This window comes from Gordionus sp. m RMFG-2023, chromosome 5 (genome assembly GCF_954871325.1).
Source record: "Gordionus sp. m RMFG-2023 chromosome 5, tfGorSpeb1-WG-v2, whole genome shotgun sequence".
Lineage (NCBI taxonomy): Eukaryota > Metazoa > Nematomorpha > Gordioida > Chordodea > Parachordodidae > Gordionus > Gordionus sp. m RMFG-2023.
In genome coordinates, this window is record NC_088779.1 from 1,610,474 (window position 1) to 1,626,389 (window position 15,916).

The 15,916-nt window shown below is 29.4% G+C and overlaps 1 protein-coding gene across 1 annotated transcript; it reads right to left on the reverse strand.

Annotated features, from left to right (window-relative positions):
* Window positions 1-1,971: 1,971 nt before the first annotated feature.
* On the reverse strand, window positions 1,972-12,606 carry LOC135929775 (A disintegrin and metalloproteinase with thrombospondin motifs 3-like). The gene is made up of 16 exons (XM_065466483.1): window positions 12,531-12,606; window positions 12,148-12,458; window positions 11,818-11,898; window positions 11,632-11,755; window positions 10,652-10,812; window positions 10,071-10,145; window positions 9,759-9,865; window positions 9,671-9,702; window positions 8,853-8,955; window positions 7,778-7,912; window positions 6,168-6,303; window positions 5,641-5,769; window positions 5,237-5,376; window positions 3,480-3,540; window positions 3,017-3,116; window positions 1,972-2,126 (listed from the first exon to the last, which is right to left on the reverse strand). Exons 1-16 carry the CDS (start codon window positions 12,604-12,606, stop codon window positions 1,972-1,974), a joined length of 1,926 nt encoding a protein of 641 aa, XP_065322555.1.
* Window positions 12,607-15,916: the final 3,310 nt, after the last annotated feature.

A 15,916-nucleotide genomic window follows, 5' to 3' on the forward strand; every position in this document is an offset into this window, starting at 1 on the left:
TAGGCTTTTTTCAAGCCTATAAACGCAATATTTTTTTTTCAAACTGTTTGCGCGTACAAGTAATAAGGGCTCCCTATTTTTATATTAAGTTCTAGTTAGATGGAAGTGAACAAAATACCTAGCGTATCTCTGATGTTAATCTACTGGGCTAAATGAATGCGGAATAAAAAATTTTTTATGCGAATTCCATCTATCATCTTCTAATAAACTAAATTCACGGCTAATGCAGATATTATTTCCTAGACTTTTCACCGATTTAGGAATTTCGATTTTAGTTTGCAAGGAAGACGCCTTAGCATTTATTAGCAACGCAATGTCTACGTTAATCTGGGGAAAGGCGGTAACAATTATTATCATGATTGGGGTAAGTTTTGTCTACTATATATATATATATATACATATATATATTGGTAAAAAAATGAATAGATTTGGTTTAAATGACTTGGAATATATACTATTCGGTTGCTTCATTGGGAATAAGTTTATATAGAATAGCTCGGACCATGAAAATTAATATTTTAATTATTTTTTTAGTTTTTAGCTTTTGGTTATCTATGTTTTGTTGATTGAAAACATAAATGCCTCTCTCAGTTGATAATTTTCAAATGAATATGATGAGTAAAATAATTTTAAAAAAATATTGGACATATAAAATAGGTTTACAATGTATCTATGTTGACTAAGATGCCAATCATCTGAGAACGCGGCCTCAAAAATTTATATATATTCTAGCTTGTTTTTCCTGTTCTCTGCAGGTCAGTGTAGAAGTTAACACGATATTATATGGTAGCGAAGAGCATATTATTTTGTTCTTTTCCAGATAATATATATATTTAGAGAAAAAAAATAATTTGTGTTCATACCTATTTAATTTAGTAAATAGTGTCAAAGAATATAGAACGACAGTATTGCAAAAACTAGAGGATTCAGAGTAACAAAGGGGGAAGGGCACGTTGAGTAGATGGGATGGCCATTTAAACTTCTTTTATAACAACTGGAAGTTTTTCCTACTAATGATTGTGGGTAAAAAATAAAGATTTGATATTTTGATATTTTTATTTTTACGGAGTAAAATGTGTTTAAAGGGCATTACCAAACAATGTAACAAAAATTATTTAAAAATTTAATAAAATTTTTATCATTTTTTTTGAAATATATATCAATAAAGAAAAAAAATTTAATGGGTAAATTATTATTTAAATTTGTATTTTATTTTTTATATTAATTACACTGCAATAACCTCTACAATCTCACTAATTATTATTTTCCATTACAATTATTTATGATGGTAACATAAACTATTTTTATCACTGGTTTATCCTAAAGTTAAAAAATAATATATCTAACCCTATAATATTTATGTCAATTTCATGAAATGTTCTGTATGCAGTCGCGACCTTTAATTTAATTTTTAAAAGTTTGGGCTAAGTCCGTGGATATCTAATCCACATATAAATAATGTCAAATATTCGAGATAATAATTAGATATTTAATTGCTAAAATAATAAAATTTTTGCTAGGAAATTTATAGAAGCCATTTATATGTGAAAGATTAGCAGAATCGATATTATATAATCAAAGCAATATAATATAGTCTTAATACATCCTAAAAAATAAATCCCATTATTTTAAAAAACATATCATATTAATTTAGAAATATCCAAAATATAACCTCCATATATGATAAATTCAAAGGATATAATATATTTTAATATAAATTATGTGATCATTATTTAAATATATAATATATTGTAAATCCCCTAAATATAATGATGATTAAAAGAAGATCTTTAACTTGAAATAGTATAAATCGAGACATTTCAATTTCTCTTGTTAGTTAAAAATAAATAGATAAATTCATTTATATTGTATAATGTTAAATCTTACATTTTGATAATAAATTAATGTTACACCATTCAAATATATATATTAGGCTGATTAATCATATTATATAGTGTAGGTTATTACTAATTAATTGCTCATTTGAATTAATACTCCTTTCAGACAGATTGAAGTTTTAGTGATGGGTGTCCCGTCAGTAACAAATTTACCAAACTGTTGACTTTGCCAACTGTTACCTGATGTCTTTTTGCAATTCAAGTAACATGGTCTTTCTGGCTGACTTTCTATAATTTATTTATATTATTATTAAAAATAACAAGTTTACAAAAAAAGATTGTAATTACAAAAAATATAAATAATAAGGTAAAATTGTTAGAACTTAGGCATTATATTGCAAATAATATAATTGTTTTTATGTAAAATATATATATTTTTGCTATATTCAATTATTATATAATTTTTCTAAATAACTTAGCATTTTAAATATATAACATTTAGCCCTGAAATTCGCTTCTAATCTTTTGAACATGTTAGCGTACGCTTACTAATTCTTTTTTTAGATTTGGAGGATAGGGCGAATAATTTTAGGGCAGAGATAGATTGGCTATTTAAAGTAAAAAATGATAGTAAAGAAAAATAAATAGAAAATCTAAGGATATGAGGGCTAGGCGCCAATCATAATCTTGTTCTGTTTATGAAAAAGTTAAGCCTATAATGAGCGATCATTTTCTTGAACGGATTCTGACCGTTCCAATGATCGAATTTTTTAAATGGTAAAAAAAAAGAAAAGATTAAAATGTATGTGATTGATGATTAGTTATATTATAGAAATATATTATATGCTAACTCAATATTTTAGCCAGAAAAACATTGCCTTAGCCTCGAGATTTCGTTGATAGATATCAGAACCTTTGTTCCTTAAAGAAAGAAAGAAAGAAAGAAAGAAAGAAAGAAAGAAAGAAAGAAAGAAAGAAAGAAAGAAAGAAAGAAAGAAAGAAAGAAAGAAAGAAAGAAAGAAAGAAAAAAGATACAAACAAAATCCATGGCTTGCGGTAATATTATTCTAGATGAAATATTGAGTTAGCCGTTTTTTAAAAAATCGGCTCAAAACGAGCCGTTTAACAAACACTATAAAATAATAATAATATATGATTTGAAGTAAAAAAATACGCACCGAATGTTATATTGGAGTACCTATCATTCCACTCCTGGCGGCATATTCCGGCATTCACATCCGCGTACCATCGTTCCAGTTCTTGTTGACTTTTATCAGTCTAGAACAAAAAAAATTTAGTTTATCTAAATATATTCTTGATAAATAATCCTAAAAAAAAAATATCTTAAACTTTGCGAGGAAAAATAATAATTTTTTTTTTTGATATCAAATTTTAACTAAACCATTCCGAAACGATAAAATTAAGACTTAATTTATAATTTAAAAAAATCTATGCATTTTTATTATTTGTGGGGTTAGGGTTAGGGTTAGGGTTAGGGTAAGGTATTGGTTTATGTTAGGGTTAGTGTTCAATAAAATTGGGCAATATCGAAATGTTTTGTAATCGGGAGGTTGACGATTTATAATAGTTAGCAAGAGATATAAAAGAGAAATGAAAGGTGGGAAAAGCGGAAATGTATACTTGGCATTTCACTAAGCGGGTTCTTGCTCCTTCACAAAACGGACCTAGCACGGAGTTTTTCCTATTTCCGCCCAGAAGAGTTTTTTTTTTACAATATAAAATATATATATATAAATATTGATAATTTTAATTAAGTATTGAAAAATAGGGATTATCCATTAGTTATATCGAAATTTTGATATAGGGTTGGGTAAGTATTAATTTTGATCATATTTTATATCATCCTCAAAATTATTTCATATGTTTCTGTTTTTGTTAAACTTCATGTGTCCTAATATACTATAATGATGCACATTGAGGTTGATCAGCTGATAAAAATAGAAATCACTGAAATGACCTGCTCACCAAGGCCAAGCTAATATCAAAAAACTGGATAACCTGAATGTTAAAATAAGCTGGCTCCCTACGATCAAGCAAATCAAGCAACTAATCAAGCTCTTCTAAAAACACCACTCGCGTGATCTTAAGGACGAAACCCCGTCTTACCCTAGAACTCCTCTAATTGCTGCCACTTATGCCACAAGCGATTTAATTTATGGGGATATTTTAAGGTTTATACGATTTGCGATATATATCTTAAAAAAAATAGGCGTGGTTTTAATACATTTGTGTACGAGGTAAGGAATATTTTAAATTACAGGATTTTCTTATTAATTCTCTCCGCTCAAATTGATGAATTTTAAGGTTTTAAGGTAGATTTGATTTCGATTTGACATATTATGATTAAATATTCATTTTGCCCCATTAAAACAAACCCCCCCCCCCAAAAAAAACAGAAGCCGCACATAAAAAGGATTCCATCATAGAAAAATATTAGTCAAACTATACGTTTATATTGTAAAGAAAAAATAATATAATTGCATGTCATATAAAAGGCATCAAAAATGCTTTTTTATTATTGTTGTTAAAGGGCTCTAACTCAATATTTCATCCAGAAAAATATTACGCAAGCCTGAAATAGAAGGAACAAAGGTCTAGATATACATTACCGAGATCTCCAGGTTTAGGCACTATTTTTCCGGCTAAAAAAAATTGAGTTAGCCGTTTAGCAACACTACTTTTTACTTCATGAATAAAAATATGTTGTTAATTAAGGCAGGGTCATCCATAACCTTTACCCATCTAAGGTTTACATTTTTAACCGTATTAAGCGCAAAAACACATGTAAACTGGTATTATCGGGCATTTACACTACGGTGTAGGGAACGAGGAAATGTACGTAAAACTAGGCAGGTTCTTAAGTTCAAACGTTCACTCTCCATCGTTTAAAAAGGGTTATAACCCCTAACTCACCAACTGGTCCATTTTTCATTTTTTTTTAAAATTAAAATAATTATATCCCTTATCACCCATTTTATTCTAAGAAATTTTTTCTAGGCCCGCGTTCCCGATGTTAAAAAAAATTATGAAATGTTTATATACTAATATTGTAATTATCTTTTAAAATTGGTTTATTTGGTTCAGCATTTATTTTTAATATAATTTTTATTTTCCTAGCTCGCACGTTTCAAAAAAAAAAAAAATTAATCCGCCCCGCCCAATCAAGACCACCCACCGTAAGCGGCTGACACAAGCTGGCAGTCTAAAAAAAATCTTTCCGGTGCCGGACCTCTAATACAAGACATGGTCTTGCTAACTATATATATTTTTTTTTCTCAAAATCAGAATTTTATATCGGTTTTAATAACTTCTAAAACAAACCGTTCCATTCTAATCTAACACTTAACCCATCCAATCCCTTAAAATAAGGTGCATACCTAAAACGCTTGCATTCCCTGGTCCCCGTTTTAAATTCTCTTCCCAGACCCATGCACGGACCATCTTTCCAAGCTCTCCATTTTCCTTTAGGCAAATCTTGCATTTCTTTGAGCGCTATGCAACTCCTAGACACGCAAATCTGCAAATTTAAAATTAAAATGTATATCGTAATTAATAATTTTTTCCTTCCATTCCATTCCATTCCCCCCTTTTCCCTCTTATAAGCCCGAAGATCGAAAAATGCAAAAACGAAAATAGTAGAAATACTTTTTATATAACGCAGTTAGAAATATTTCCAATTATTACGCCATTCTGGGGAATTTCGCGATCTTCGAAACAGGAAAACAACCCCTTCACCCCTCTTTTTCTCTTTTTATTCCTTTTAAAAAAAATTTTTATAAACTTTTTCTCCGTCTATCCTTAAAGCTTCTTTTCCATTTTCGAATGTGCAAGGGGTCCCATCTAACGGGGGCTGAACGAACCACGTTCCTTTTCCGTTATTTTCGCAATAAAGCAATGTACAGTTGGCTTCCTTTGTCGTTATTACAATTTTTTTTTAAGAAAAAAATAATTGAATACAAGAAAGAAAAGAAAAGAAAAGAAAAGAAAAGAAAAGAAAAGAAAAGAAAAGAAAAGAAAAGAAAAAGAAAAAAAGAAAAGAAAAGAAAAGAAAGAAAAGAAAAGAAATGAAAAGAAAAGAAAAGAAAAGAAAGAAAAGAAAAGAAAAGAAAAGAAAAGAAAAGATAAGAAAAGAAAAGAAAAGAAAAGAAAAGAAAAGAAAAGAAAAGAAAAGAAAAGAAAAGAAAAGAAAAGAAAAGAAAATAAAATAAAAGAAAAGAAAAGAAAAGAAAAGAAAAGAAAAGAAAAGAAAAGAAAAGAAAAGAAAAGAAAAGAAAAGAAAAGAAAAGAAAAGAAAGAAATATTATTAACTTTGTGCATGATGGCTGTTGGTTCACCCCATCTAGTGGCGCATTGTTCGTCGAATACGTACTGTCCGGGATATTTTACCAAACCTACCCCTTTACCTTTCACGGGGTTAAGACAGTAGGTTTTATCAATTGTCATACTAAAATAAAAAAATTTAAAATAATTCTCAGTGACCAAGAACCGTTGAATTAATCTAATTAATTATTCCTGGAACAATAACAGTAACTGAATCTTCATATCAATTTCAATTCAGAATTATTAAATTAGGATATATATATATCTATATAACAGAAATTGAAAAGGATTATATATTAGAAATGTCGCGTAAACAAAATTTTTGACCAATAGGAAACTAAATGGAAATATTTTAAATATTTAACTGAATTTAATAGGATTGGCGCTGCAAGAAAGAGAGTAACAGAAAAATATGACAGTAAGTGGGTTTAAAAAAACTGGAAAAGGGGATAAAAATGGATAATAAAAATATGGCGGTGAAATGCTAAAGTTCCCAATAACATTGTTAGTCAAATGGGGGTTCTAAAGAATGGAGTAGCGATAAAGAGGTATACTAGGAACATACTACGGGACAAGGAAACAGAGAGATAGAGGCTGTAGTAACCCTGAGCCGAAGTGAAGTGCCTACATTGATGGAGGGTGGGGGTCAGGGAGAACCCGTTATTTTGCGAAAGGGTATAGCCGGTGTAATTATTGGGAATTCTTGGGTGAGAGAAAGCAAAACAATATTTTCTGGTATCTAGGCATGTTTAACCCAAGTTATTTTTCTTTCAGGTAAAATGTTGCCTAAATGAAAATTTGCAACAAACCCTTATCAAAGATATGCATGGTGGGGAGAATTTTGATTTTATAGGATTGCATAGGCACCTGGAGAAAATGCAAAATATTTTTCGAAAACGAAATGTAAATAGAAAATAGAAATAGGCACATGTAGAATGAAAAAAAAGTGAGATATTGTATAACAGATGGTTTTTATTTGTATATATTTTGAACGTTTAACTTAATGACGGGGACAAAAGGGCTGAAGTTTTAGATACGAGAATCAGTAATACCCGGGTGGTGAAAAATTATTAAAGAAGAAATGAGAGAATCCACACAAAAACGAAAATCAACAATTCTATCGATTCATATTGTTTTTTCTTTCTGAAGATTTTAGGTGAGTTGGGGATTTAGTTGGGGAGTCGAATGTTCAAGATTCCCTGAATTGAAGAGGGAAATTTTTTAAGAAAAAATTACGATAAGCGTGGATGTTATTTGCATTTGTAAAAAAAAGAGATAGAAGACTTGCAAGAATCACTAATCAAAATGTTATCTGAATGTTAGTTAAAATTACTTTTACTTAGAAAGAAAGAAAGAGAGAAAGAGAGAAAGAGAGAAAGAGAGAAAGAAAGAAAGAAAGAAAGAAAGAAAGATGAAGAAAGAAAGAAAGAAAGAAAGAAAGAAAGAAAGAAAGAAAGAAAGAAAGAAAGAAAGAAAGAAAGAAAGAAAGAAAGAAAGAAAGAAAGAAAGAAAGAAAGAAAGAAAGAAAGAAAGAAAGAAAGAAAGAAAGAAAGAAAGAAAGAAAGAAAGAAAGAAAGAAAGAAGGAATAATTCATTACTTGTGCAATTTCTTGGATATTGTGTCAGCTGAACATCGAGACCACTTTCTTAGCCTGTCAACCTTTGGACGACTGGCCATGACCCCACCTTCATCATATCTACAATTTGTAGCGTCATCGTGCTCGCATCCAAAACTGTTGTAATAGATATTAGATACACTTAAACTTGCTTAATTTGTACTCTCGATAATTCGGGCACCTCAACTAATTTGACCCAAAATGATAAGTCCCAATATAATTCACATATATAACTACTACTTCATAAATTGAACAACTGTCAAGTGTTGGGGTTAAGCAAGTTTTGTTGTATACATGTCAGATACTTACAGAGGCGACATTTGTAATGCCCAGCTCGCCCCAGTTCAGCCCGCCCCAGTTCAGTCCGGCCAATGCCACGGTTTTATGCCGGATTTTTTTAAATGTGTATTTATAATTTATATAGTTATTAATGTCGATTCAAAATATTCGACCCGGCCCGGATATATTTGAAAAGATTAAAATACTGACAAGCCCGTATAACCGGACCGGGCTTAGAGCCGAACCGGAAAGGGCGACCAGATTCTCGTTATATCAGAGTTCTATGAATATAATTAGTAGTTATTCCTAGTTCTATTTCTTGTATGATTTGGAAGTTGAAATATAAAATAAAGATATTCCAGGAATAAAAAAGAGTTGCATGGGTTATTAGATAAAATGTAGAAAGTTACAAAATATTTTAATTTATAAAATTTTGTAAAAACAAAGTAAAAATTTATATTTATATTTATATTTTTTTTATGGCGGCGATTACAGCTGATTTGCTTTTCTTTAAGCACTAAAATTGTAAAGAGAATAAGATGAAGATATAATTGCTCCTTGAAAAAAATAAGGATTTTTTTTCGCATATATATATATCAATGTTCACGAAAAGCTGATTTATGTACTTGGGGGATAATATACCTAATTCAATATTTTAATATTCTATATCATTATAATCATTTTTATGTCGTCCAGCCATCGTTCTTGATATACTATATGTATATATGTATATTATATATAATTTTTTCTAAATATGCATAAATAATATGTAAATTACGCGTGTCCCATCTCGTGAGACATTATGAAGCCGCTATCTAGGCCGGTGTATTGTATGGTAGCGACACCGTTAGCGGTACATAAACCTCCTACTATGGCATATCCTTTTTATAAGAAATAAAATAAAAACAAGAGATTAAAAAATATTTCTTAAGCAAACTATGAATTTATAAGGCCTCGTAATACTATTCACTTCTTTATTGCTGTTCCTTTTAAAATCGCTCTCTTATGTTAAAAAGATAGATAGCTAGCTGAATAATTTCTAACCTTTAATATGTTGTCAACGATTTTAAAAGCGGTATATTAAAAATGTATGGACTAGGATGAGGCCCATGTACTATTATTATATGTATATCAAGTTAGAAAGAGGAAAGAGGAAAGCGGAAAGCATGTATGATAGAATAACAATTTAAAAAAAAATGGTCACTTGATTCACAAACGAAGGAACCATTACATTAAAGGTTTTAAAAAAAAAGGAATGGATCCCAGAAATGTCTGAAGATATTCCAAAGACTAAATTCATTGGAATATCTTTTTCACTCCCTGTAGTAAGGCTGATTTTTTAAAATACGCTTTCCTTATGTTAAAAAGATGGGTTAGCCGAAAAATTTCTAACCTTTAAAAAAGTTTCCAAACGTTATTAAAAGCATTAATTTACTAGAAATGAGACCCATAATTGAAATAAGAAAAATTATAGCATAATTTACAATTGTTAAGAGAACGATATAAAAAAACAAAGAATACAATATACACAATTTATTTACCATTAATTAATATTAAAGCAAAAATATAAATTTATATTTAACGCAAAAACATAACCTGGCGTACTATCCCTTGACGTTACGAAATCACTTTAATTAAAAAAAAAATTATTACAAATTTATTCATTTATAATGTGTTTATTTACTCTGATATTACGAAATGCATATCGGCTTCTTGGGTTGCTAAATTTTTGTTGCGATCGGCGAATAGCCAAACGCTCTTATAGATATCCCCTGGAATATATGATCTATCCTGCAAACATAGGGAGTGTATTGTTAATAAATATGAATTTTTTTTTTATTTTTCCTTCCTTCCTTCCTTCCTTCCTTCCTTCCTTCCTTCCTTCCTTCCTTCCTTCCTTCCTTCCTTCCTTCCTTCCTTCCTTCCTTCCTTCCTTCCTTCCTTCCTTCCTTCCTTCCCCTTCCTTCCTTCCTCCTTCGAATTTTATGAAAATTACGTCAATATATTTTATCGCTTTGATACGGAAAGCGAAATTTTGTCCTATGGATTGATCACGGTAGATACGATTGATCTTTTCGATATAATAACATAACATTTATTAAATTTTCTTATTTAAAAACAATTTTAAAAAAAAAATCATAATAATTAACATAATTTTTCTTTTCATATACCTATTGGTGTTGTTAAATTACTTTAACTTTACTCAACTATAAAACAGCGTAGCCCATATTTTTATCCAAATGTATTGGAATCAATCTTCAAATCCCTCGACAAATATTGCAGATAGAAATCCTGAAATCCCTATTTTTCAACCTCATAGGATTTTCCATCCTATGTTTATCATTCTTTTCATAACTTAGAAACATAATTCAAATTTTTAGGCCATAGAGATGGTCATACTTAGGTAATTTAACAAATCTAATATCTATTAAATATAAGAAATGGTTTTAAGTTTTTTTTTCAAAAGAGTTGTAAAAATAATTTTTTTTTTTTCTTTAAATTATTTTTTAAATAAATATAAAGGAAATACAATAATTATCATATGAATGAAATGGGTTGAATTATAAAGAACTAAACATCGGAAGCAATATAGATCCAATATTTTTCGGGAACACTTGCTCGCTTAAGGTGATTGGTCAAATAGAAAATGGCTTCTATCAAATGCGTTTTTCCATTTTGTTGCCTTTTAGGTCGTTCCAAGAAATCAGCCGAATTCGCGTATCTATTATGCTCATAATCTTTCATTTTTTTAAAAAAAAAAATTACAAAAAAATAATTGTTATATATTTGGACTATTTAAATAAATAACTTTTTATCTATCATGATACTTATTGATTAAAATTTTTTGTTAAAAATAGTATCGGCCGATCAAGTTCTAACAAAATGTCTGGGCCCTCATTTTTTTATACCATGTCTTAAAATTTAAGGGTCGAAAAACAACAATTCTGAATTTAAAAAAAACTTTATAATTGTTTGGGTTGGTAATTTTTGGGAACATTGGGTAAAACATAACAAGAAGAACCCAGTTACTGCACACCATATAATATTTGTGTTGTTAAACAAATGCTCGTTTAGAGCCGATTTTTATAAACGGCTAAACTCAATATTTTAGCCGGAAATGTTGCTCAAGCTTCGAGACTTCGTTGATGTCAGAACCTTGGTTCCTTCTACAAACAAAATCTTCAGGATGGCGTAATACTATTTTGAAATGAAATATTGAGTTAGCCGTTTAACAACACTATATAATATATATGTTAGCGGCAATGTGTTTTTTCCGGCAATGTGTTATTTTTTCAACTTTAAAACAATTTTTTAGCGCGTTTTTTTAAATTTAAAAAATCTGATTTTACCGGAAATTAATTCCAGCATGTTTAGAACACCCATCTTATGAATTGTAGATAATTTTACCTTTAAATTTTGAGTTATTTATAATTTATAATTGCCGCTAACATATACACTAAAATAGTTTAAAAAAAAAAAAATTAACCAATCAATAAATCTTCATTTTTATCGTATTAAATTAGTAAAAAATAAATAGGGCTAATTATAATATATACCGTTTCTAAATTTTGGATGGGTGTTCCTAACTAAATTATAGTTAAAGTCTAGGTCTCCTGGGTTGTACTCCTTCGCGATGGGTTCCATTTTGTAATGTTCATCGTTATATATAAAATGCGCTTCCTATTAATTTTAAGAAAAGCAAAATGATTTATATTTTAATGTGTTAAGTTTTTTTTTAATACAGTTTTTCCATCTATAGCAGTTAGGTATAGAGGTTCCTTCTTGCCCCGTTTTTCGTTTATAGCGTCATCACCCGTATCCATCTAAAAGCGGTTTTTATTTTGATGTATGGAAAAGAAAGAGGTTGGGGTGAGGGGTAGGGGGGGGGGGGTAGTGGAAATTTATTTGTAATACGAATTTATACAATTTGCGATGGTAGAAACCCCTTCCATCTTTAGTTACACGGTTGAGGGGTATCTTCCAACGGTTTTAAAATGTTTCTACATTCGGAATTTAAAAAGCCATTCATTCATACTTGACATATGTTCAAGATTTTATTTTCATATCTTTACCGATTTAGTTTTCCCGCTAAGTTCAGCCGTAGGATCGGTATCCGTGACGTATCCCTTATAGGTATTTTCGTCTACATCGCGTAAATACCTTTCGTCCATCAAATCAGCTTGAAAATCGTGGCTCAAAAGGCTCTCGGCGTTTTTTCGGTAGACCAAGAAAAGGGAAGGGAACTCGTCTTTCGAATCTTCCGAATATAATTTGTCAACTTTGATCGCGTCAGTGTTCCCGGCCAAGCTTTTCGAGATCTTGCCACTCGGCTCAAAATGGCCGGCATCACTTTCGTAAAGTTCGGCAAAATTTTGCAGTTTAACTGTGTTAAAAAATAATAATTTTTTTTTTTAATAGATATATTTAATAAATATTATTATTAAAAAAAAATTACCTTTGAAAAGATCGCCATAAATAGTGGCACTCGTGTAAAACAACGAAATTAATATTTGTAAAAGCCAAATATTCATTGCTTAAATAATTTATTTTTTAATTATTCTTAATAATCGAAAAAAAAGGTGTTTTTTTTTTAAAGATTATTTTCCATCTCGATAACCTCTTATATAGTTTAATAATATTATACGTGGATATAATATACGTAATTTCTTTATTAACCATGGAACCACCCACCTAAATAAACAGTGAAATGCGTTATTGAAATGAATATCCTATCGTTTTTATTTTACTACTACTTCTTTATAGGAAATTAGGATAGGAACGTGTAACTGGGTTATTTTTAAAAAAAAAATTTTTAATTTATTTAAACAGCTTTTTGACCCAAATATCAAGAACAATTATCGGAAAATATATATCGTAGGTAGGGTAAACCGGGGTTAAATTATCCATAAAATATTATTTTTATAAAAAGATTGATATAAGATAACCCTTAGATACTGTATAAGTTAGGTGATTGAACCAATCGGCATTTAATCTATAATCTTTTTCTTGGATTCCAGATTGCGTGAATGTGACCTTGTTCGATAAAATACCAATCTCAATAGTTCTGAGTTAGTATCCAGCAAGGATCGTACAATTTTCTTTCTGGAGCCAACTTGGTGGGTACGCCTTAGGGTTAGATTATATACAGAAAATATCTTAAGCAATCGCGTTTCTCCATCTCTTAATATATATAAAATGGGTTGCTTAGAAAATTTGCTATTTTAGCTATATTTAACATTAACCTAAAAAAAAAATAGATTAATCAAAATTGTTCAAAATATTGGAACCAACTTAGTTTTACTCTTTATACCTATATATTTATCTCTATGGCAAAAAAAAATTGATATTTAAGAAAAAAAATAGAAGTTATTTTATTATATTTTATTAATATAAAAATTTAAAGATGAATGAAAAACACCCGGGGTACATTTTAGCCTTTTATCGGCAACACGTCTTATAAATAACGTTTCTATATTTTTTTTCAGATAATTTTTATCATTTTTCATAAAAAAAAAATGTTAATCTTAGAAAAATAAATGAAAAATACGTTGTCAAATATGATAAATATACCATGTTCATCCAAAAATAGAAGAACTTGTTATAAATTGAAGTGTCATATAATTTTCTAAACAATAAGTCAGCCAGAATCATACCCCAGGTACGCTCATGGCTTCTAATTTTCCTTATAAATATAGTTTGAATTTTATTTTCTTAATTAAAATTAGGACCCCCCCCTCCTGTTTAATATGGACAGTACGCGTCCGGTCAAAATTTGCCCAAAGTTTTTGCATTATAAATTGAAAAAATTCAATTTCAAGATATTAAATTTCCATAAATATTTAAAAAAAATTTTTTGTATGATAAAATAGAGATTAGATTTGTTATTTAATTTAAAGTTAACTAAAAAAATTAAAACTAAAACATTTTTTTTAGGAACCATTGAAACATCTTATTAAAATGTTTAAATTTCAAATATCAAAGGTAATATTAGTTTATAAAAAAAATTATTTGATAGGGTTATACCTGCCCCGGGATGAAACTATTCCTCGGTCTTAGCTACTGTTGTAGCAGTTAGAAAAAAGAAGAAATTAATATAATATAATATACTAAATGTCAGTTATTTTTATGAAATGAACAATTAATTTTCCTTGGGGGAAGAAGAGAGAATGGGGAGATCACTGGATGCCAGAGAACAAAGAGCATATATTGGATGACTTAAACAATTTGTAAGATTTGGCAATATAATGGAATAATTATTGGTTATTTGTTTACTTTTATATTACTTGTTATTTTATCATTGTGAATAAAGAAATTGAAAGGTATAAGTCTTATATTTTTGTTATGTGTACAAATGGTAGCAAGATTATAGGAAGGGTTGAGAGTAAGGGGCGTCTTTAGCTATGACGCAAACATAAATGGTTAAACAGTAATTTCAACATATAAGTTGAAAATGGGCCTATTCACAAAACTAAATCGAATATTCGTGTTTATTCGAATAATCAAATTGGAATAATTTTTAATTCGATTAGCATTCGTTTTTATGAACGTGTTAATATACGATAGAAGAGGTCTGCAAACTCCGGTCCGGTTCGGCCCGTTAAAAATTGCGCAAGTTTATCAGCCTAGTTCAGAATTTTAATAAATCAGGTCCCAAGCCCGGCCAGGCCCGGATTTTGCCAAAACTCCTCCATGTTCTGGCCATCATATTTTGCAATAGCCATTCCCCCCACCCCCTTCCTTCAATGTTTTAAGATCTCTCTTATACCTCTACTCTATTGGCTATTAACAACCGTTTTATAAACCTAATTATCGTGTATTTATGTAGTTGGCATTAAAAAAAAACTTGTTAAATACTTTAATTTTTTGAATATACTATATTAATTTTAAGATTCAGTGTTTTACTTAGAATTTATTAGAGTTCATAATGTGCTTTCCAGCTATGAATTCCATCTACCCCCCACCCTTTCCCGCTATATTATTTTTTAAATATTTCGTTCTTAAACCCGACTAAAATTAGCTTTACGAAATATACTACCATAATGTCATTATTAACGTTATTGAAGCGTAAGTGTACAAGGTTTTCGCGACTTAAAATTAGCGAATAATTTTTTGGGACCAAATTTTTTCGGAATCATACGTTTTTTGGTATTATTAAATATAATGAACACGTATGAGTTATGCCATTTCCGTTTTAAATGGCGCGTAAAATGAGCTAGTTTTCACTAAATATGCCGCCTTCATAATACAAATATTAATTAGTATTTGTTAAACGGCTATTTCACCCAGAAAAATATTACCAAGCCTACAGATTTTACTCATAGAAGAAACGAAGGTCTAGACATATATTATCCAAGTCTAGAGGCTTAGCCAATATATTTCTGGCTAAAATATTGAGTTAGCCGCCGAATGACACTAATATTAATCGATGCATATAATCCGTGTGGCGTGACATATGTATAAAACTGGCATCAGTGAAAATCTTTCTTTTAACTTAATTATAAAAAATTTAGCGAGCACAAAATGGGGTTGTTTAATATCATATTATGCAATCCATATTATCCCTCGCTCATATAAATCAATAGCAGCATTTAACATACTCTCTTACAAAAGTCACACACTATTCCGTCCTAATCGTTTATAATTTATAGGATAATGTGATATATATATATATATAACTAAAGAAATTACAATTTTATTTTTTCATATAAAAAAATGTTCAATGTTGCACTAAATCTTCAAAGATTTTGTTCAAAATTTTTGAAGATCGAAAAATCTTATCAGAAAAAAAAATGTATTCCAGACAAAGAATCTTCAAGTGGCTTCCATAAATTTCCCCCAGTA

Bases quoted from the DNA above. Each gene is read 5' to 3' on its own strand.
- LOC135929775 (XM_065466483.1), bottom strand. From the start codon at position 12,606: ATGAATATTTGGCTTTTACAAATATTAATTTCGTTGTTTTACACGAGT. The intron at 12,459-12,530 runs GTAATTTTTTTT...TTTTTAACACAG, and splicing joins TTATGGCGATCTTTTCAAAG to TTAAACTGCAAAATTTTGCC. The intron at 9,703-9,758 runs GTAAATAAACAC...TTTTAATTAAAG, and splicing joins ATGCATTTCGTAATATCAGA to TGATTTCGTAACGTCAAGGG.